Source organism: Scyliorhinus canicula, chromosome 4, assembly GCF_902713615.1.
Source record: "Scyliorhinus canicula chromosome 4, sScyCan1.1, whole genome shotgun sequence".
Classification (NCBI taxonomy): Eukaryota; Metazoa; Chordata; class Chondrichthyes; order Carcharhiniformes; family Scyliorhinidae; genus Scyliorhinus; species Scyliorhinus canicula.
The window spans coordinates 225425236-225448631 of record NC_052149.1 but is presented as its reverse complement, the minus strand read 5'-3'; the positions used below and the strand labels follow the sequence as shown (position 1 = coordinate 225448631).

Sequence of the window (23396 nt, the reverse complement as noted above, 5' to 3'; positions counted from 1 at the left end):
AAACATAGAAACTAGGAGCAAGAGTGAGTCATAGTAGTCCAAATGCAGGCCATAGATCATAGCTCAACTATAAAAAAATAAATTTAGAGTACCCAATTATTTTTTCTTCCAATTAAGGGGCAATTCACCATGGCCAATCCACCTTCCGTGCACATCCTTGGGTTTTGGGGGTGAGACTCATGCAGACACGGGGAGAATGTGCAAACTCCACACGGACAGTAACCCGGAGCCGGGATCAAACCCGGGTCCTCGGTGCCGTGAGGCAGCAGTGCTAACCACTGCACCACCATGCCGCCCCGATCATAGCTCAACTTTTACCTTGACTCAATTCCCCACCCAATCAATATATCCCTTAGTGCCCAAAAATCCATTGATCTCAGCCTTAAATATACTCTTTGACTCCACATCATCAGGGGAGAGAATGACAAAGATTCACAATCCTCTGAAGGAAAACATTTTTCCTCATCTCAGACTAAAATGGTGAACCCCTCATGCTGAGACTGTGATCCGAGATCTAGACTTCCAGCGAGAGGAAATCACCTCTCAGCATCTAAACTGTCAAGTCCTCAAAGTCTTGTATGGTTCAATGATCTCCCTTCTCATTCTTTAACACCAAGAGGTAATGAAAAGACTTCTGAACCGTCAATATAATCTGAATTCGATACTGTGTAGTGTTGAACTCCACACTATAGGAAGGACGTTAAACCTTTCCAGACTGAATCACAAAGTTTCACTAGAAATGTGTCTGATTTCATGAAATACTGAGAGAAAGACTGGGAAACGGAGGCTTTTTAGTTAGAACAATGCACAATGTGGCAGCAGGATGGCCCAGTGGTTTGCACTGCTGCCTCACAGCGCCAAGGATCTGGGTTTGATTCTGGCCTTGGGTGACTGTCTGTGTGGAGTTTGCAAGTTCTCGCCGTGTTTGCATGTAGGGTTTCTGTGGATTCACAAGCCCAAGATCAGCCATGGTCGTACTGAATAGGAGAGCATTTGCTTGCTTACAAATGCCATAGTGGCTTAACCCTTCCCTATCTGTGTAATCTCCTCTGGTCCTGCATTCCTCATTTCTGTCCTTGTGAGCATCCCTGATTTTAATTTCCTCGGAAAATGTGTATTCTACTCGATCTCTCCTCATCCTAGGCATCAATCCAATGAATCTTCACTGCACCCCCTTCAAGCAAGATTTCCTTATAATTATAAACGAAAGGGAAAATGTTGGAAAATCTCAGCAAGTCTGGCAGCATCTGTAGGGAGAGAAAGGAGCTAACGTTTTGAGTCCGATGACTATTTGTCAAAGCTGATTCCCTATAATTATACTCTAACTCCCACTTGGAATAAAGGTTATCAGATCAATTGCCTTTCTTTTTTTTTAAATAATTTTTATTGAAAGAGTTTTTCCATACAAACATTTACCCCTACTAATTTTTAAATTATTTACAACACAATCCCTCTAGGCAAATATCCCTCCCTCGCCCGCCCTCTCGCGCGCACCAGTCCTCCCCCCCCCCCCCCCCAAGCAACAACTTAACAAACAAGGCAGCCTACAGTTTCAGACATGAGCAGCGAGCAGACTTGCCCGCGTTACAGTCGTGCATGTCCCCCCACGACCATTGCTGCCCCCCCCCCCCTCCCTCCCCCCCCCCCCCCCCCCCGGGTTGCTGCTGCCACGACCCCGAACGCCTATCTCTGATCTAAAAAGTCAAGGAAAGGTTGCCACCGCCTGGAGAATCCCTGTACCGACCCTCTCAGGGCAAATTTGATCCTTTCTAGCTGAATATAGCTAGCCATATCGTTAATCCAAGTTTCAACGCTTGGAGGCCTCGCGTCCTTCCATTGAATTAATATCCTTCGTCGAGCCACTAGGGACGCAAAGGTCAGTATTCCGGCCTCCCTAGCCTCCTGTACCCCCGGTTCTACCCCGACCCCAAAGATCGCAAGCCCCCATCCTGGTTTGACCCTGGACCCCACCACCTTCGACACCGTCCTTGCCACCCCCTTCCAGAACCGGACATGCCCAGAACATATGCACATGGTTCGCTGGGCTTCCCAGACATCTGACACACCTGTCCTCACCCCCAAAGAACCGGCTCATCCTTGTCCCCGTCATGTGAGCTCTATGCAGCACCTTAAATTGAATGAGGCTCAGCCTCGCACACGAGGAGGAAGAATTGACCTTCTCCAGTGCATCCGCCCACGTCCCGTTTTCTATCTGCTCTCCCAGCTCCCCTTCCCACTTGGCTTCCAGCTCCTCCCCTGATGCTTCTTCCGCCTCCTGCATTATCTTGTAGATGTCTGATATCTTCCCCCCTCCGACCCCGAGAGCACCCTATCACTCGCCCCCTTACTGGGGAGCAGGGGGAACCCCTCCACCTGCCGCCTAGCAAATGCCTTCACTTGTAAATATCTGAACATGTTTCCCGGGGGGTGCTCAAACTTCTCCTCCAGCCCTCCCAGGCTCGCAAACCTCCCCTCTATAAACAGGTCCTTCAGCTGCCGTATGCCCACCCTGTACCAGCTCTGAAATCCCCCGTCGATGTTCCCCGGGATGAATCTATGGTTCCCTCTTATTGGCGCCGCCAACAGACCTCCCATTTCCCCCCTGTGTCGCCTCCACTGCCCCCATATCTTGAGGGTGGCCGCCACCACCGGGCTCGTGGTGTACCTCGTGGGGGGGGGGGAGCGGCCATGGTGCCGTTACTAGGGCCCCCAGGCTTGTGTTGCCACAGGACGCCCTCTCCATTCGTTTCCAAGCTGCCCCCTCCCCTTCCATCATCCACTTGCGCACCATTGACACATTTGCCGCCCAGTAATACCCCGAGAGATTGGGTAGTGCCAGCCCTCCACTGTCCCTACTCCGCTCCAAAAAGACCCTCCTCACCCTTGGGGTGCCGTGCGCCCACACGTAGCTCATGATGCTACTCGTCACCTTTTTGAAGAAGGCCCTAGGGAGGAAGATGGGCAAGCACTGAAATAAAAACAAGAACCTTGGGAGGACCGTCATTTTGATTGACTGCACCCTCCCCGCCAGCGACAGCGGTACCATGTCCCACCTCTTAAATTCCTCCTCCATCTGTTCCACCAGCCTGGAAAAGTTCAACTTGTGGAGGGTCCCCCAGTTCCTTGCCACCTGCACCCCTAAGTACCTAAAGCTCTTTCCTGCTCGCTTGAAGGGGAGTCTCCCAATACCCTCTCCCTGGTCCCCCGGGTGTATCACAAAAACCTCGCTTTTGCCCAAATTTAGTTTGTACCCCGAAAAGTCCCCAAACTCTGCTAATAGTTCCATTATCTCCGGCATTCCCCCTTCTGGGTCTGCCACGTACAGCAGTAGATCATCCGCATACAGCGATACTCGATGTTCCTCCCCTCCCCTAGTCAGTCCTCTCCACCCCCCCTGAACCCCTCAGTGCCATCGCCAACGGTTCAATCGCCAGTGCGAAAAGTAGGGGGGATAGGGGACATCCCTGCCTGGTCCCTCGGTGGAGCCCGAAATACTCCGACCTCCTCCCGTTTGTCACTACACTCGCCGTCGGGGCCGAGTAGAGCAACTTCACCCACTTAATAAACCCTTCCCCAAACCCAAACCGTTCCAACGTCTCCCACAGGTACTCCCACTCCACCCTATCGAATGCCTTCTCCGCGTCCAGCGCTACCACTATCTCAGCCTCCCCCTCCACTGCCGGAATCATAATTACATTCAGCAATCTCCGCACGTTCGTGTTGAGCTGCCGCCCCTTCACGAACCCCGTCTGGTCCTCATGGATTACCCCTGGCACACAATCCTCTATTCTAGCTGCCAGGATCTTTGCCAGCAACTTGGCATCCACGTTCAGAAGCGAGATAGGCCTGTAGGACCCGCACTGCACGGGGTCTTTATCCCGCTTCAATATCAGGGAGATCAGAGCCTGCGACATTGTCGGGGGCAGAACCCCCCCCTCTCGCGCCTCATTAAAGGCTCGTACCAGTACCGGTCCCACCAAGTCCACATTTTTCTTGTAGAATTCCACCGGGAACCCATCTGGCCCCGGCGCCTTCCCCGCTTGCATCTGACCTATTCCCTTGACTAGCTCCTCTAGCCCTATTGGCGCCCCCAGCCCTTCTACCAGCCCCTCCTGGACCCTTGGGAACCTCAATTTGTTTAGGAAGTCCTCCATTCCCCCTCTCCTCGTCGGCGGCTCAGACCGATACAACTCCTTGTAAAAATCCCTGAAGACCCCATTCACTTCTTGCCCCTTCTGCACTACCTTCCCGCCCCTCTCCTTCACTCCCCCAATCTCCCTAGCCGCATCTCGTTTGCGAAGCTGGTGTGCCAGCATCCTGCTCGCCTTTTCCCCATACTCATAGACCGCGCCCTGTGCCCTTCTCCACTGCGTCTCTGCCTTCCTGGTGGTCAGCAGGTCGAACTTGACCTGCAGGCTGCGCCGTTCTCCCAGCAGCCCCTCCTCTGGTGCCTCCGCATATCTCCTATCCACTTCCAATAGCTCCCCCACCAGCCTCTCCCTCTCCTGCCTCTCCTTTCTTTCTCTGTGTGCCCTTAAGGAGATCAGCTCTCCCCTGATCACTGCCTTCAGGGCCTCCCAGACCATCCCCACCTGCACCTCACCCGTGTCATTCAAGTCCAGATAGCTCTCAATGCTCTTCCGGACCCTTTTACACACCTCGTCGTCCGCTAACAGCCCCACATCCAGCCGCCACAGCGGGCGCTGGTCCCGCGCCTCCCCCATTTCCACATCCACCCAATGTGGTGCATGATCAGAGATCGCAATGGCCGAGTACTCAGCTTCCCGTACCCTCGGGATCAGCCCCCTGCTCAACACGAAGAAATCGATTCTGGAGTACACTCTATGGACGTGGGAGAAAAAGGAATACACCCTCGCCCCCGGCCTACCAAACCTCCATGGGTCTACTCCTCCCATCTGCTCCATGTACCCCCTCAGCACTTCTGCCGCTGCCGGCCTCCTATTGGTCCTTGAGCTCGATCTGTCTAGCCCGGGGTCCAGCACTGTGTTAAAGTCCCCCCCCATGATCAAGCCCCCTGCCTCCAGTCCCGGAATGAGGCCCAATAGGCGCCTCATAAAACCCGCGTCATCCCAGTTCGGGGCATATACGTTGACCATCACCACTTTCTCCCCCTGCAGCTTACCCTTCACCATCACATACCTACCCTCCTTATCCGCCACCACCTCGTCCGCCACGAACGACACCCTCTTTCCCACCAGAATCGCCACCCCCCGGTTCTTTGCGTCCAATCCAGAGTGGAACACCTGTCCCACCCACCCCCTTCTCAGGCGAACCTGGTCCACTACCTTCAAATGGGTCTCCTGTAACATTGCTACATCAGCCTTCAGTCCCTTCAGGTGTGAGAATACCCTTGATCTCTTGACCGGCCCATTCAGCCCCCTCACGTTCCAAGTGATCAGCCGGGTCGCGGGACGACCCGCCCCCTTCCCCTGCCGATTAGCCATGTCCTGTTCCCTGCTCGCCCGGGTCGACCCTCCCCTTCTGACCCGCTCCCCATGGCGATGGCCCCCTCCCCCCACCTCTCCAGTCCTCCACTTCCCGTTTCTGGTCTTTCCAGCAGCAACCCGGTGTCCCTCCCTAACCCCCCTCCCCCCCCAGGCTAGGACCCCTCCTAGCCGCGATGATCAATTGCCTTTCTAATAAGTTACTGTACCTCCAGGTAACTCTCTGTGAATCATGTGCAAGGACCCCCAAATCTTGACCTATACCAATCTCTCAGTGATAAAGGAAGACTCTCCTTTTCTATTCCTCCTATCAAAGTGAATAATTTCACAATTGTTTTGCACATTTCACTCATATCGGTCATAGAATCCCTATGTCGAAGTAATACAAGGCAGACACGGGAGCACTCTTTGATCAATCTTTATTGACATGTGCACACGGAGAGCAAACCAGTGGAGTACACTACTTTACTCTACCTGCGTCCAGTGAAGCAGAAACGTTTATAGCCTGATTAATCAATAGAATTACACTTGCAGTCTAATCCTTCATTTGCATGTCACACACACCAATAATATCACATTTAATCTTTCATTCTAGGCCAATGAAAGGACAGTAATGCTAGCCAATAGTAGTCAGGGCAACTGGCCAATATAAGAGCAAGGTCTTTCCATCTTCCTCTTATGTAATCACATCCCCATTGCCCTTGGCGGTTACGGTTGTTTACAGAAAAGTGCATTCCTGAGAAGACTACCTCCATGTCCTGTCTCCACAGACTTGTGTCCTTCACTAAGGAGCAGGATATTATGGATTTCATTCTAACTCCTGTCCCATGCTAAGGAACTGTATACCATGAATTCCACACCTCCAGTGCAGAAGGAGGCCATTTGGCCCATTGAGTCACAAAATATTACCGTGCAGAAGAGGCTCTTCTGCCCATCGAGTCTGCACCGATGCATGAAAGGCCCTGACCTTCCTGACACTTCAGAGAGTCGTGAATACCGCCCAGTCCATCACACAAACCTGCCTCCCATCCATAGACTCCATCTACACCTCTCGCTGCCTGGGGAAAGCGGGCAGCATAATCAAGGATCCCTCCCACCCGGCTTACTCACTTTTCCAACTTCTTCCATCGGGCAGGAGATACAGAAGTCCGAGTACACGCACGAACAGACTCAAAAACAGCTTCTTCCCCACTGTCACCAGACTCCTAAATGTCCCTCTTATTGACTGACCTCATTAACACGACACCCTGTATGCTTCATCCGTTGCCAGTGCTTATGTAGTTACATTGTCTTGTGTTGCCCTATTATGTATTTTCTTGAATTTTGTTTAATTCCCTTTTCTTCCATATACTGAATGATCTGTTGAGCTGCTTGCAGAAAAATACTTTTCACTGTACCTCGGTACACGTGACAATAAACAAATCCAATCCAATCCAATCCAATCCTGCCCACCTAATCCCACTTGCCAGCACTTGGCCCACAGCCTTGAATGTTATGACGTGCTGTTAGACTGTGGGAGGAAACCAGAGTACCCGGAGGAAACCCATGCAGGTACAGGGTGAATGTATAAACTCCACACAATCAGTGATCCATGGCCAGAATCGAACCCAGGTCCCTGGCTCTGTGGGGCAGCAGTGTTAACCACTTTGCCACCTGAAGTGTTGGGCACTGTGGATTCGTGAAGCAGACATATGCCACCAACACCGAAGATGGTTCAACACTATTTTATTAACTCTTAGAAAATGCTAGACATACTATAACTATGGGTTTACACGATGCTAGATTAACTAGAGACCTGTGCCTGTCCGAACCAGTTGAATCACTCAGCACGTGGTGAGAGTCTGTGCTGTATTTGATAAGCTCTTGTGCTTCTGAGAGGCTGCATCCTGAATGAGCGGGAAAAGTGATGCCCTTTGTCTTTATAGTGCATGTGTTCTAACTGGTGTTTGGTTGCGGTGTTTGTGCATGTTGATTGGTCCTAGTGTATGTCCACCAGTGTGTGTGTCTGTACCATGATATACTGGTGTATATTATGACACCACCGTGCTGCCCACCTTCCTTCCCAATTACTTAACCTCTTCATATCCTTTTTCAACCTGTTTGCGTGCTTCTCACAGTTTACTTTCCCACCTAGTTTTGTATTGGGTTTATTGCAGTTGGTCCCCTCACGTCAGTCATTGATGGAGGTTGTAAATAACTGTGCTCCAGTACTGATCCTTGTAGTATCTCATTGTAATCATAGAATCATACAACTGTAGAAAATCATATGAAAACAGTAAAATGTCCATCCGATCACGTTCCACAGGAATATTACCAAACAAAATTTGACATTGAGCCATTTACGGAGGTATTTTCATCAAACAGGAGGGTAGAGAGATAGAGATTGGCCCCTTATCCTGAGACTCTGAGCACAGTTTAACGGCCGCATTGTGCTTGAGCGAGAGCACAATGCAGCTGTTAGATGGCGGGAGAGGCCAAAATCTCCCCATGCCCGGTGTTGGTCGGTTTGCAATTAAACCGGCCTGCTCCCATTGGCAAAATCAGGATCCCACCACAGTGTGGTGAAATACCAATAATCACCACTTCAGGCCAATCTCTAAGCAATTAACAGGAGCGATCCCCTACATAACAGCCTCCTGTGATCTAACTACCTCCCCAGCAAGTGGTCACATGGGTGCCAATTAGCACACCTTTTTAAAAATGTGAAGCTGGTGGAATGTTACCCGTTACTGGGCAACCCCAGCCCCTGCCTGTCTGCCCCACTGACCACAACTACAACCAGCTGTGGAGGCCTCTGGCCATGTGGCTGAAGGCTATTGCTGATAGGGATGTGGTAGTATGACTAGAGGTACTACGGTACCTGGGAGTGTGAGCTACCATTGGTGGAGAAGGCTCGCTGCTCATTGGCCCAAGTGTTTGCATTTCATTGGTCGGTATGTAAGGTAGCTCCGCCCAGTGAGGCGGGGTATAAGAACCCGTGTTTCTCAGCAGCCGGCCTCTTTCTGTACTCGAGCTGCTGGGGAAACATCTTGTTGATTAAAGCCTTCAATTCGGACTACATCCTCGTTTCAGTAGTTAATGATTGCGCATCAAGGGAATTGGCAATCGTAGTCAATGAGGACTTCATAGCTCCCAAGTGGATCCCCATGAGTAGGCCTGCCATGTAACATGTGGGAGTTATTGCTGAGCATTCCAATCAGACCGTGACACCTGGACACTATGCCAGAGCACTGCATGAAGCAACATCATGGACGCAGTGGCAACATCTGACACCCAGTGGCTGGACCCCAGCACCGGGGACATTTCCGCCACCAGAGGATGGGTGTGTGCACCGGGAGGGGGGAAGGGACCAGCGCCCAGTCCAGATAACGTTCCGTGCAAGTAACTGGGGTACTGGGTGTGTGGTCTGGTGACCAGGGGCACCCATAGTGCGTAGGGCATGTTGGATGGCAGAGGATGTGGGGGGAGGGGGGGGGGGGGGGTTGGGGAGGGAGAAGGGAGCAATGGGGGAATGGAGGTCCTGGGGTGGAAGACACCGCTGGTTGTCAGTCTCAAACTCTCTCTAATTCCTCACAGATAATGCACGGGGTGGATGAGGCTGCCCTAGTGGTGCTGCTGGCAGGCTAGGTGGCCAGATGCCAGAGAAGGCGGCAGCAGCAGCATCAACAGAGGCTCGAGGTGGCGGTCCATATGCATGCCCCACCCAACACCCTGAGGACCCGGCCGCCCATCAGGCCGGTAGAGACCCAGAGGGAGAGGCCGGCGACGGCCCACGGTGTCCAGGTGTCGCTTGTCTTTCGAACAGATGACGGATAGCATAGGCCACAGGATCTCTACCTCACCCAGGGGATGGTGCGGCACCTGTGCCGTGTCCTCACAGACTTGGCACCACGTAGAGGAAGAGGATACCCGCGCGACGGTCACCGCAGCCTTGAATTTCTATACCTCAGGATCATTCCAGGGCTCGAGCAGGGAACTGTGTGGCATCTCACAACCTACAGCCCACAAGTCCATCTGTGAGGTCATGGATGCCCTGTTTACCCAGGCAGCGAACTATATAAACTTTGACATGGCCCTGGCCCAACAGGATGCCGGGGCAGCAGGGTTCTCCGCCAATGAAGGGATGTCCAGGGAGTAATGAGACGGCACGACAGCTACATCCTGGGACAGTTGGACATCCCCAGCCTCTTCAAAGACCACCCCAGCCCAGTTGGCTCTTTGGGGAAAATGGTTACCCACTGAGGACCTGTCTAATGACACTGGTGCAGAGGCCGGTGACTGATGCAGAGACCTGATACAACGAGGCCCATGCAGTCGCCCGGGCTGTCATGAGCAGTCCATCAGGCTTCTCAGAATGCGGTTCCAATGTCTCGAACGCTCTATGGCGCACTCCCAGATGGTCGCCTGCTTTGTGGTGGTCTGTTGTGCCCTTCCACAATGTGGCACAGCAGTGGGGTGATGAGGTGGAGGTGGAGGGGAAGAATATGTAGCCACCTCGGAGGACAAGGAGGCGTCGGACCAAGAGGGGCCAGAGGACTAGCCTGTGACGGACCCGCAGGACCAGCCGGAGCAGGGAGGACAGGCAGCAGTGTGAGGGTCCGGCAAGCTCAGAGGTCCAGGGAGGCCCTCATTCTCTCCCGCTTCACATCCGTTGTGACCTTGTCCATTGTCCCAGCCCTCCCTCCCACTCTCTCCCCCTCCCCACCCACCCTGTTCCACCCTCCCAGGGTCTGTGGATCATCATTACAGGATGATGGGAGTGTGTCGACACTGTCAGACAGTCATTGTCGAAGGCAGGGGAGTGATGATAACTTGTTGAGAACTGGTGCTCCTCAATCTATATCATAGTCTGACTCCTGCCTGTCTGCTGAGTGCTTGCACACACCCATCACCTGCATTATGGGCAGCACGGTAGCATAGTGGTTAGCACAAATGTTTCACAGCTCCAGGGTCCCAGGTTCGATTCCCGGCTTGGGTCATTATCTGTGTGGAGTCTGCACGTTCTCCCCGTGTGTGCGTGGGTTTCCTCCGGGTGCTCCGGTTTCCTCCCACAGTCCAAAGATGTGCAGGTTAGGTTGATTGGCCATGCTAAATTGCCCTTAGGGTCCAAGTTGCCCTTAGTGTTTGGTGGGGTTACTGGGTTATGGGGATAGGGTGGACTATGGGCTTGAGTAGGGTGCTCTTTCCAAGAGCCGGTGCAGACTCGATGGGCCGAATGGCCTCCTTCTGCACTGTAAATTCTATGAAATCTATGTGGTCTGCCTGCGGGGAGGAATTGAGATACAGGACATTCAAGCCTGAAGGTGTCTTACTTCTCAAATGCAACATTTTTTAATGCTGTACATATGTGTCCCCAAATAGCCTCCCTACATCGAGTCTGTCTAACCCCGTTAGAATTTTATATGTTTCAAAAACATAGAACATAGAACATCACAGCGCAGTACAGGCCCTTCGGCCGTCGATGTTGCGCCGACCTGTGAAACCCCTCTAAAGTCCATCTACACTATTCCCTTATCGTCCATATGCCTATCCAATGACCATTTGAATACGTTTAGTGTTGGCTAGTCCACTACTGTTGTAGGCAGGGCATTCCACGCCCTTACTACTCTACCTCTGACATCTGTCCTATATCTACCTCCCCTCAATTTAAAGCTATGTCCCCTCGTGCTGGGCATCACCATCCGAGGAAAAAGGCTCGCAATGTCCACCCTATCTAATCCTCTGATCATCTTGTATGCCTCAATTAAGTCACCTCTTAACCTTCTTCTCTCTAACGAAAACAGCCTCAAGACCTTCAGCCTTTCCTCGTAAGATCTTCCCTCCATACCAGGCATCATCCTTGTAAATCTCCTCTGTACCCTTTCCAATGCTTCCACATCCTTCCTGTAATGCGGCGACCAGAACTGCACGCAATACTCCAAATGCGGCTGCACCAGAGTTTTGTACAACTGCAACATGACCTCATGGCTCCGAAACTCAATTACTCTACCAATAAAAGCTAACACACCGTACGCTTTCTTAACAAACCTCTCAACCTGGGTGGCAACTTTCAGGGATCTATGGACATGGACACCGAGATCTCTCTGCTCGTCCACACTACCAAGAATCTTACCATTAGCCCAATACTCTGTCTTCCTGTTATTCCTTCCAAAATGAATCACCTCACACTTTTCTGCATTAAACTCCATTTGCCACCTGTCAGCCCAGCTCTGCAGGTTATCTATGTCCCTCTGTAACTTGTGACATCCTTCTGCACTGTCCACAACTCCACCGACTTTAGTGTCATCTGCATATTTACTCACCCATCCCTCTACGCCCTCCTCCAGGTCATTTATAAAAATGACAAACAGCAGCAGCCCCAAAACAGATCCTTGTGGTACACCACGAGTAACTGGGCACCAGTCAGAACATTTCCCATCAACCACCACCCTTTGTCTTCTATCAGCTAGCCAATTTCTGATCCAAACTGCTAAATCACCCTGAATCCCATGCCTCTGTATTTTCTGCAATAGCCTATCGCGGGGAACCGTTATCAAACGCTTTACTGAAATCCATATACACCACATCAACTGCTTTACCCTCATCCACCTGTTTGGTCACCTTCTCAAAGAACTCAATGAGGTTTGTGAGGCACGACCTACCCTTCACAAAACCATGTTGACTATCTCTAATCAAATTATTCCTTTCCAGATGATTATACATCCTACCTCTTATAAACTTTTCCAAGACTTTTCCCACTACAGAAGTAAGGCTCACTGGTCTATAGTTACCAGGGTTATCCCTACTCCCCTTCTTGAACAAGGGGACAACATTTGCTATCCTCCAGTCTTCTGGCACTATTCCTGTAGACAAAGCTGACTTAAAGATCAAAGCCAAAGGCTCAGCAATCTGCTCCCTAGCTTCCCAGAGAATCCTAGGATAAATTCCATCCGGCCCAGGGGACTTATCTATTTTCACACTTTCCAGAATCGCTAACACCTCCTCCTTATGAACCTCAAGCCCTTCTAGTCTAGTAGCCTGTATCTCAGTATTCTCCTCGACAACTTTGTCTTGTTCCTGTGTGAATATAGACGAAAAATACTCATTTAGCACCTCCTATCTCCTCGGACTCCACGCACAACTTCCCGCTTCTGTCCTTGACTGGCCCTACTCTTACCTTAGTCATTCTTTTATTCCTTACGCATCTATAGAAAGCTTTAGGGTTATCCTTGATCCTACCTGCCAAAGACTTCTCATGTCCTCGCCTGGTTCTTCTTAGCTCTCTCTTTAGAGCCTTCCTAGCTAACTTGTAACTCTCAAGCGCACTACCTGAACCATCACGTCTCATCTTTACATAAGCCGCCTCCTTCCTCTTGACAAGTGTTTCAACTGCTTTTGTAAACCTTGGTTCCCTCGCTCGACCACTTCCTCCCTGACTAACGGGGTACATACTTATCAAGGACAAGCAGTAACTGTTCCTTGAACATGCTCCACATTTCCATTGTGCCCATCCCCTGCAGTTTTCCTCTCCAGCCGATGCATCCTAAGTCTTGCCTCATCGCATCATAATTGCCTTTCCCCCAGATATGACTCTTACCTTGCGGTATATACCTATCCCTTTCCATCGCTAAAGTAAACATAATCGAATTGTGGTCACTATCACCAAAGTGCTCACCTACCTCCAAATTTTACACCTGTCCTGGTTCATTACCCAGTACCAAATCCAATACGGCCTCGCCTCTCGTTGGCCTATCTACATACTGCGTCAGGAAACCCTCCTACACACATTGGACAAAAACGGACCCATCTAAAGTACTCGAACTATAGTGTTTCCAGTCAATATTTGGAAAGTTAAAGTCCCCCAGAACAACTACCCTGTTACTTTCGCTCCTATCCAGAATCATCTTTGCAATCCATTCCTCTACATCTCTGGAACTTTTCGGAGGCCTATAGAAAAGCCCTAACAGGGTGACCTCTCCTTTCCTGTTTCTTAACTCAGCCCATACTACCTCAGTATTTGAGTCCTCATCAAATGGCCTCTCAGCCACTGTAATACTGTCCTTGGCTAACAATGCCACCCCTCCCCCTCTCTTACCACCTTCCCTGAGCTTACTGAAATATCTAAACCCCGGCACCTGCAACAACATTCCTCGCCCTGCTCTATCCAAAATGACCACAACATTGAAGTCCCAGGTACCAACCCATGCCGCAAGCTCACCAACATTATTCCGGATGCTCCTGGCATTGAAGTAGACGCATTTTAAACCACCTTCCTTCCTGCCGGTACACTCCTGCAACTTTGAAACCTTACTCATGACCTCCCTACTCTCAACGTCTTTTGTACTGGAGCTACAATTCAGGTTTCCAATCCCCTGCTGGACTAGTTTAAACCCTCCCGAAGAGCATTAGCAAACCTCCCCCTTCTCATCCTTCTAAACTCTAATGAATACAGTCGAATCAATCTCTCCTCATCGGACAGTCCCGCCAATCCTGGTATCTGCCGTGCGAACCTCTGCGACACTCTCTGTCAAATATATCCTTTCTGAGGTAGGGAAACCAAAACTGCACGCAATCCTCCAGGTGTCGTCTCACCAATGCTCAGTATAACTGCAGTAAGACATCCCTACTTCTGAACTCAAACTCTTGCAATGAAGGGAAACATACCGTTTGCTTTCCTAATTCTTTGCTGCTCCCCCAACTTCCACTGACTGGCGTACAAGGACACTCAGACCTCTTTGTTCATCCACACTTCCCAATATATCACCATTTAAATAATACTCTTCCATAGAATCCTATAGTGCAGAAGGAGGCCATTCGGCCCATCAAGTCTGCACTGATGCTCCAAAAGAGCACCCTACTGAGGCCCACTCCAGATCCCTGTTCATGTAAATTTGCAGATGACACGAAGGTCGGTGGAGTTGTGGATAGTGCTGAAGGATGTTATGGGTTACAGAGGGACAGAGATAAGCTGCAGAGCTGGGCTGAGAGGTGGCAGATGGAGTTTAATGTGGAAAAGTGTGAGGTGGTTCACTTTGGAAGGAGTAACAGGAATGCAGAGTACTGGGCTAATGGCAAGATTCTTGGTAGTGTAGATGAACAGAGAGATCTCGGCATCCAGGTACATAAATCCCTGAAAGTTGCCACCCAGGATAATAGTGCTGTTAAGAAGGCATATGGTGTGCTAGCCTTTATCAGTAGGGGGATTGAGTTTCGGAGCCACGAGGTCATGCTGCAGCTGTACAGAACTCTGGTGCGGCCGCACCTGGAGTACTGCGTGCAGTTCTGGTCACCACATTATAGGAAGGATGTGGAAGCTTTGGAATGGGTTCAGAGGAGATTTACTAGGATGTTGCCTGGAATGGAGGGAAGGTCTTACGAGGAAAGGCTCAGGGACTTGAGGTTGTTTTCGTTAGAGAGGAGAAGGCTGAGAGGTGACTTAATAGAGACATATAAGATTGTCCAAGGGTTAGATAGGGTGGACAGTGAGAGTCTTTTTCCTCGGATGGTGATGACCAACACGAGGGGACATAGCTTTAAATTGAGGGGTGGTAGATATAGGACAGATGTCAGAGGCAGTTTCTTTACTCAGAGAGTAGTAGGGGTGTGGAACGCCCTGCCTGCAACAGTAGTAGACTCGCCAAATTTAAGGGCATTTAAGTGGTCACTGGATAGACATATGGATGAAAATGGAATAGTGTAGGTCAGATAGGCTTCAGATGGTTTCACGGGTCGGCACAACATCGAGGGCCGAAGGGCCCGTACTGCGCTGTAATGTTCTATGTTCTATGTAACTCCTCGCATTGATCATGGCTAATCCACCTGACCTTCGCATCATTGGATTGTGGTAGGAAACTGGAGCATCCAGAGGAAACCCATACAGACACTGGGAGAATGTGAAAACTCCACACTGACATTCACCCAAGTGAATCTGGGTCACTGGCGCTATGAGGGAGCAGTGCTGGTCATCAGGCTGCCTTCCTTTCTTTCACAGCAAAGAGTATGCATTCCCGTTTAGTCACGTTGTGCTGCATCTGCCCTGTGTTTGCCCACTCACTCAACCTGTTTAAATCATCTGAAGACTCTTATGATCACAGTTCCACCCAGTTCTGAGTGGTCAGCACACTTGGAACTTCCACATTTGCTTCCCTCATCCAGGTAATTTATATATGAACAGCTGAGGTCAAGCACTGATCCTTGAGGTACACCATGAGTCACTCCCTGAAACTCGGAAAAAGACACATTTATTCCCACTCCCTGTTTCCTGTCTGTCATCCAATTCTCGATCCATTACCCCCGACCCCATGTGCTTTAATTTTACCCACTAACCTCTTCTGAAGGACCTCCAATGCAAGTATATCTTTCTTTAACTATGGAGGTCACAACTGCACACACAGGGTGAAATTTAATGAGGGTGACAGTAGTCCCACCCACCTGTTGGAGAACCAATGGGAGCCTGGCGTTGCTCCTCTCCAGAAATTCCGACACAATTATGTGGCAATCAGGCACTTAACTGGGCAGCACTGGGCCTCTCACTTGACTAAGCAAGCAGTGGCCACTGCCGATATGAGACTCAGGCCTGCTGGAGAGATTGGCGATGGATCCCTAGATAGAGGTGAGTGTGGGCAGGAGGGGATCGCAGGGTGAACTGGGAAGAGGGCCGGAGTAACATCAAGAGGGTGGCACTTACAGCTGGCCACCCTTCCTGATGCTGGGTCCCTCAAATGCATCAAAATGAAGGATTGCTGGTCTGCTCCCTCAGAAGGCGAGTACTCTGCCCATCACTGGTTGAATAGCGACAATAGAATTTGCAGATTTTACAGTGCAGAAGGAGGCCATTTGGCCCATCGAGTCTGCACCGGCCCCACTGAAGAGCACTCTACTGAAGCCCATGCGTCCACCCTATCCTCGTAACCCAGTAATTCCACCTAACCTTTTGGACACTAAACGGCAATTTAGCATGGCCAACCCACCTTTAATCTGCACATCTTTGGACTGTGGGAGGAAACCGGAGCACCCGGAGGAAACCCACGCAGACAAGAGGAGAAAGTGCAAACTCCACACAGACGGTCGCCTGAGGCCGGCATTGAACCGGGGTCCCTGGCACTCTGAGGCAGCAGTGCTAACCACTGTGTCACCGTGCCGCCAATGGTAGAATGAGTCCAGTAAGTAGTTACCCAAGGGCTTCAATTGGTCTTTGGGCAGCAGGGATGTTCCCCAGGCCGCCTGCCTGACTGGAGGGGTGAGGAAGGCAGCGGGACCCTATCCCGCACTCTCCCACCTAACTAACCAGTCCCCAGCGTGTTTAGCAGCCTCTTCAGTCTGTCATTTTCTACTATCCTTTTTAAGTCTGCACCAAGTACCAGTTTATATTTCAACAGGAAAATTTCAAAATCTTTTGAAATAGTTAAATGACAAACTGAAATTCAGGAAAACTATTACAAAGAGATAAGAGAAAACAGTTTCACAAAGACATTGGGCATCATTCAGCCTCCACATTGTACCTGGGGCTGATCTCGGCACGGTGGGTGAATAGCGGGAAAGACCAGAATCGAGATTTGCGCTGGTCGGAAAACATTTTGCCATTTACCCCGGCCCACATCCTGATGATGAGAAGGTCAGTAAGCCTAATTTGCATTCATTTCAATCTCATTAACAAGATTGAAGTCGAATGCAGCGGAGGTCACCCAACTCCCCAGCGAGAAGTCACGTGGGCGTCATTTCGTGCTCCTTTTTCAAAATGTGAATCTCATGCAGTGGCTGCTGAGGGGAGGTGAGTAGCAGCTCAAGGGCACCAAAACTGCTGTCCCAGTATTCAGGGGAGTTGGGTTGTTCGGGGGGGGGGGGGGGGGGGGGGGGGGGGGGGGGGGGGGGGGGGGGGGAATGGAAGGATTCAAAGCGTGCCCTTTATAACAAGAAGGTGTTTCCCCACTCTCTTATTGTTCAGATCACGTGTGACCGCCGCCTCCTGATCATGCATGTGTGTACATGGTATCCTGGGAATTCACCCCTGGGGCACTCAGAGGACACTGGTGTCTTCGAGGACCATCCCAGGATAAGGGGTTGCTTTATGGGGGACTAGAGATACCTGCTGAGGTCATGGCAGTGAATCATAGAATTTACAGTGCAGTGCGGAGGTCTGAGACCGAGGCAGAGAGCCGCTACAATGTGGCCTTGATGCCACCATTGCTTTCATTGAGTGGTGCATTGGGCTGCCCAAAATGCTGTTCCAATGCCTGGATCGCTCTGGTCCAGCCCTACAGTACACCCCCAGAAGGTCTCTTGCTTTGTGGTGGTCTGCTGTACCCTCCGCAATCTGGCAGAGCAGCGGGACATCATGCTGTAGGAGGAGGACAAGGAGGCGGAGGGACATGAAGCCTCATCTGAGGAGGAGGAGGGACTGGAGGATGAGACCGAGGAGGAGCCGGAGGATGGAGGATTGCTGGCGCCAAGGATCTGATATCCTGGGAGGACCAGTGAGGCCATCGTCCACAGATTCCCCTGATATGAGTTCCTGTCAGTTAAACACCCCTGACCCCCCCCAATCACACCACCCCCTTCCCGACCACCCTGTTCTCCCCTCCAATTGTCTGTGTAACATCACTCCAGGGTGATGTGCCTGTGTTGGCCCGGTCAGGCGGTCACTATACAAGACAGGAAGGTGATGACCACTGGCTGTGAGGAAAGCTCTGGTGCTCCTCAGGATCTGATTAAGTCTGACTCCTGTCTTTCTGCCCCCAGAGGGCTCACAACCATCCTCATGACCGCGTTTGCATCGGGGGCTTTTGATCTTGGACCACTGTGCCGGGAGGGGCTGGGGTCACAGGGGTTGGTGTGCGGGCAGGCCCGCTGTGAAGACTATAGTGACAGAGGCTTCAGATGTATGAGGTGTGACATGTTTTAACAGTGAACATGTCACTGTGACAGATTTCTATTCCCCCCGAGCTACGGACAGTGATCTCACCAGTGCCACTTATGCTCCTCACTCTTCTTGCTCTTCTGTGGTCATAGAGTTGTAGAACCCCTCATCGACTGGGGCATGATGTCAAGGTTCTCAGACACGGTCATCACAGACTGAGCCAAGCCTTGGACATCACCACTCAAGATGCGGAAGTTGTGCTCGAGGTTTTCAACTGCGGTTGCCACTCTTGCAGTGTTGGCCTGGGTGCCACACATTGCTGCCACAATCGCCTGCAACTGAACTCCTCCAATCTGCCTTGCAGACGCTGGCATCCAATCTGGAATATCACAGCATCTGGCTGAGGTGCAGTTGTCTCCTGGGATCCAGCAGACCTCCGACTGTTGTTGGATGTTCCTGCCTCCACCTGAAGGCTTCAGCCACTGTGTGGTGCCAACCAAAGAGTGGACCTGAAGCCTGTTCGCTAATGTCGCCTACTGAGGTTGTGTCTCTGCACTGGTAGAAGGTGCGGGTGATCGCTGTGATGCATTGCTCGTGTTCTCCTCGGAGCTCCTCAATGAGGTGTTCTCTTGGGTGGCGGGGGGAAGACATGACTACAGATTGTCCAGCCTCATCTGATGGTGATCCGGCAAAACAATGGTAAGTGAAAGATAAGGATAATTTTGTGGGGCATCGATAACTCACATGAGACAAGTCATTTGGATGAAGAGGCAGCGGGCCCTCGCCTCTGTGGCACAGGCCAACCTTGCTGTCTCTCTTTGGGCAATCCCATAATCTCCAGGGCCTGTTCCTGATTGGGATGAAGACTCAAATCTCTGGGAATCCTCCCTCTGTCTTTGCCCTTTTCATCTTATTAAGCCATCTTCTCCTGCGAGGACAAAGAGAGAGAGCATTGTGAGCTGCACGCTTGATGGGTCAGGCGATGTGTGGGGACCTCAGATGGACATGAAAGGTTGTATTGGTGGGTGACAGGGGTGCTGAGGAACAAGCGCAAAGATCGGATGTTGGGAGGGTGTGAGGTCTCCGCCAGTGATTTGACGGGGTGGGGGGGTGGTGGGAAGTTGAGGGGTGTCAGGCAGAACTGATGCCGGGAGAGGTGGTAATTTACCCTTCCAGCTTATTGGAGGTAGTTTGTCTTCTGTCCTCCTGGTCATGCTGCCCGCGCACTGCAGCTGCCACTGTCGCCCAGGTGGCATTGCTCACCCTGCTGCTGGTTCTCCTATCTCCTCGGGGGTATAGGATGCCCTGCGCCTCATCCATGGCATCAGGAAGCCTGGCCATGTCTCCAAAGCGAGGATCAGGTCTCTGCGCTGCATCCTCGTTTCGTGACTGGGAGTGAGTGCTGAGGGGGCGCTTAACAGCAGTTCCCTCTTGTTAGTGATGAACAGCTGAGATGTGAGTCGAACGAATCAGACGCCGAGGGAGTCGGGCAAGGCGAGATTCACGTGTGGGCTCATTTTTTGCACCAAGTGGGAGTGAATACAGGCCGCGATCTCATCATTGCTGCCGACGGGAAACACGCCGCCAAACCTGCCAAAATGACACTTGGAAATTGTTTGGATGAATCGCGCCCATTGTGTAAAATACAAGCAAATAGTTTTTAAAAATTGCATTAAAATACCTTCCCTCTCCTATCTTCCACGGGATGAGGGAAGCAGCTGGCTGCCCCCCACCTCAAATGTGCATCTGGGGAGACACCTAGATATAGTGGTAGGAACTAGGAAGGCCAAGCATGTCACTGATCACTGAGGGCATCAGGGGGAGGGGGCAGACTGCGAGGGGATTGGGGGTTGGTAGGGAGACCCCAGACCCTGTACCCCGGACACATACTCATGATGTCACCTGGACCAGGCACTGGTCCCCTCCCTGTTACACTGACCCACCCTCCGGTCGTGTACATGTCCTTGGAGCTGTGTTCCATCCCCTGGGGTGTTTGGTTGTTGACTGCTGCATTTGTGGTGTTGCCTCCCGCAATTTTCAGGCAGGATCCAGGCATCATGGTCTGATTGGAATGCTAGGCAATAACTCCCACATGCTACATGGCCCGCCCACCCACGGGAATCCACTTGGATTGTGTCAAGTGCTCACTTAACCATGATTACCAATTTCTCATGAGCACAGGCATACATCCTGAAGCCTCAGCGGTAGGTGGGGATTATGGGTGGTTGGAGGGCATACGGGCATTGGCCAGGGTTGCTCCTGTAATAGGTACCACGGTCCAGGGGTTGAAATGGTGGTGCCACTACTTGTGACAATAAAGATTATTAACAATAAAAATTCTTAATATTTCCAAGTTGGCTGGTGACACAAAACTAGATAGGAATGTGAATTGTAAAGAGGATGCAATGATGCTTCAAGGGAACGTAGACAGGCCACGTGAATGAGCGAGAACATGGCCGATGGAATTAAATGTGAAGTCCCTTTTGGTAGGAAAAAGTGAAATGCAGAATATTTTTAATGGTGAGGGATTGGTAAGTGTCGATGTCCAAAGGGAGCTGGGTGTCACCGAAGCTAACGTACAAGTGCAGCAAGCAATTAGCAAGGCAAATGGTCGGTTGGCCTTGATTGCAAGAGGATTTGAGTGCAAGGGTGAAGATGTCTTGCTACAGTTGCATAGAACCTTGGAGAGACAACACCTGGAGTATTGTGGACAGTTTAGGTCTCCTTACCAAAAGAAGGGTATACTTGCAAGAGTGGGAGTGCAACGAAAGTTCACCAAACTGATTCCTGGGATTGTCCTATGAGGAGAGAGTGAGGAGACTATGCCTGTATTCCGGGGCTGGGGGAAGAGAGAGAGAGAGAGAGAGAGGGGGGGGGGGGGGGGGGGGGGGGTGGGGGGGGGGGGGGGGCAGGGTGGGTGAAGAACCAGGAACCAGTCTCAGAATAAGAGATAGTCCATTTGGGGACTGAGGTGAGGAACAATTTCTTCCCGCAGGGGTTGTGAATCTTTTGCATTCTCTACCTCAGAGGGCTGTGGAAGCTTAATTATTGAGTACCTTCAGACAGAGATCGGTAGATCTCTCAATAGTAAAGACATGAAGGAATATGGGGATAGTGCGAACAAATAGTTGCAAGGTAGAAGATCAGCCATGATCTAACTGAATGTTGGAACAGGCTTGATAGGATGAATGGCCTGCTCCTGCTCCTGTATCCTATGATAATTGGGCCCCAAACTCCACACAGACTGGGGTCTGACATCTTCTGAGTGGAATGTCGAAAAAATCTATTAATATCAGAGTTTGTAACATTAAAGATTTTCTGCTTTCAGCTGACCTGCTTTGAGAATCATGGAGTTCGATTACACGTGCTGTGTCCTGGTTTTACTGACACTGCACTTTCGCAGGACTGCGAATCAATGAGGACTCCAGAAAAGAAGGAGAAGTTAGAGGCGATGATCAACAAACTTGGAGTTCTGAAGTGAGTATAACAGTCAGAAAGGGGTCAGGGATTAGTTAGGATGACCACAGTTCAGTGTTTGTGGCGAGGTAGTGGTGGGTGGTGCAGTGTAATTGTCACTGGACTAGTACCCCGGAGACGCAGGGGTAATGCTTGGAGGACCCAGGTTCGAATCCACCATGGCAGGAAGTGAAATTTGAATTCAATAAAAATCTGCAATTAAAAGTCCTAATGATGACCATGAAGCCATTGTGAAAAAACACATCTGATTCACTAATGTCCCTTCATGGAAGGGAATCTGCCTGTCATCCTTACCTGGTCTGGGCCTACAGGTGACTCTTGACTGCCCCTGAATTGGCATAGCAAACCACTCAGTTCAAGGACAATTAAGGATGGGCAGTAAATGCTGGGCGGCGGGATTCTGTCTTCCTGCTGATTGTCAATGGGATTCCTATTGTAACCTCCCCTCGCCATCATGCAACCCACTGGCAAAATGGAAGCGCGACACCAGAGAATTCCGGCCAACATATTTGATTGGAATTATCTCCTGACTGACATTGTGGATAATGTGAGAGCGGCTGAGCTAAAGCCCCAGAAATATCCAAGTGGCGAACATGCTTTCACCCTCCCCGGATAAAACAAAATTGAATGAATGTTAAGAAAATCCCATCTGATTTTCCTTTAAGGACTGCATGATATCGCTGAAGGATTCCTGCGGCTGGCCACGGATCAGACCAGGACTGGGGGCTTTGTTGAAGGCGTTTGAAGAATCCAAGTTTGAAATATGAGGCTGAAATCATCTGGTCTTCCTCCCAGCCAACTCAGTAATCTGCTCAGTGATCAAACGAATGTGAGCAGCGAGTCACCGAGAACAATGAAGAGAGTTTCGAAAGCAGTTGGAAATAAAATATTTACCCTTTAATGCCGGTGTTGGTAGTTTTGCTATTTTCATTTTGTGTTTGGTTATACATTAAACTTCAAAAATATTAGCAGGCAGTGGCAAGGGAAAATTCGGGAGGGTGAGAGATGATAGGGGCACGGTGGGTATCAGAGCCAGAAGGAGGTGAATGGGTTCATTGAGGGCATTTTACACTGGAGATTGTATGATTCAGAGGCTCGGTGGGGGATGCAGGGATGAGGCTGTATTTGGATGTGGTTTAGTATCTGAAGGCTGAGGAGGTAAGGTGCAGAGATTGGCGATCCTGTTTGGGGCTGAGCTCGGTAATGGATTGTGTGGGGTTGATACAGATGGGCAAGGCCCCCAGGTTCGGATGGGTTCCCAGTCGAATTCGATGAGATTTCAGGTTGCAATTGGGGCCCATCCTAGTGGAGGTATATAATGATCATCCTGAGGGGGGGCTTGGGGGGGGGGGGGGTGGGCGGGGCAAGGGGGGGGGGGGGGGGGTAGCACCCCACCCCACTCTGTCTCATGTTTCGATATCGCTCTTGTAAAGAAGCACAAGGTTCAGGATCGGTGTGGGATCGTACCGCCCGATCTCGTTGTTGACTGTCGATGCGGAGTTGTTGGCGAAAGTGCTGGCGATGCGGATAGAGGATTGTGTTCCAGAGGGTGATGGGGCGAGTGTCAGACTGGGTGTGAAGGGGTTGGCGGTTGTTGGCGTATGTACGGAGGTTACTTA

At 50.9% G+C, this 23396-nt stretch overlaps 1 protein-coding gene across 1 annotated transcript in view; it reads left to right on the top strand.

Moving 5' to 3' along the window:
* LOC119965409 (15-hydroxyprostaglandin dehydrogenase [NAD(+)]-like) overlaps positions 1-22513 on the top strand; it is a 39677-nt gene extending 17164 nt beyond the window's left edge. The window contains exons 6-7 of the mRNA XM_038796161.1: positions 21629-21777; positions 22443-22513. Of these exons, the coding sequence (XP_038652089.1) occupies positions 21629-21777; positions 22443-22452 (159 nt within the window). The 3' untranslated portion in view covers positions 22453-22513. The remainder of the gene's footprint in view (positions 1-21628; positions 21778-22442) is intronic.
* Positions 22514-23396: the final 883 nt, after the last annotated feature.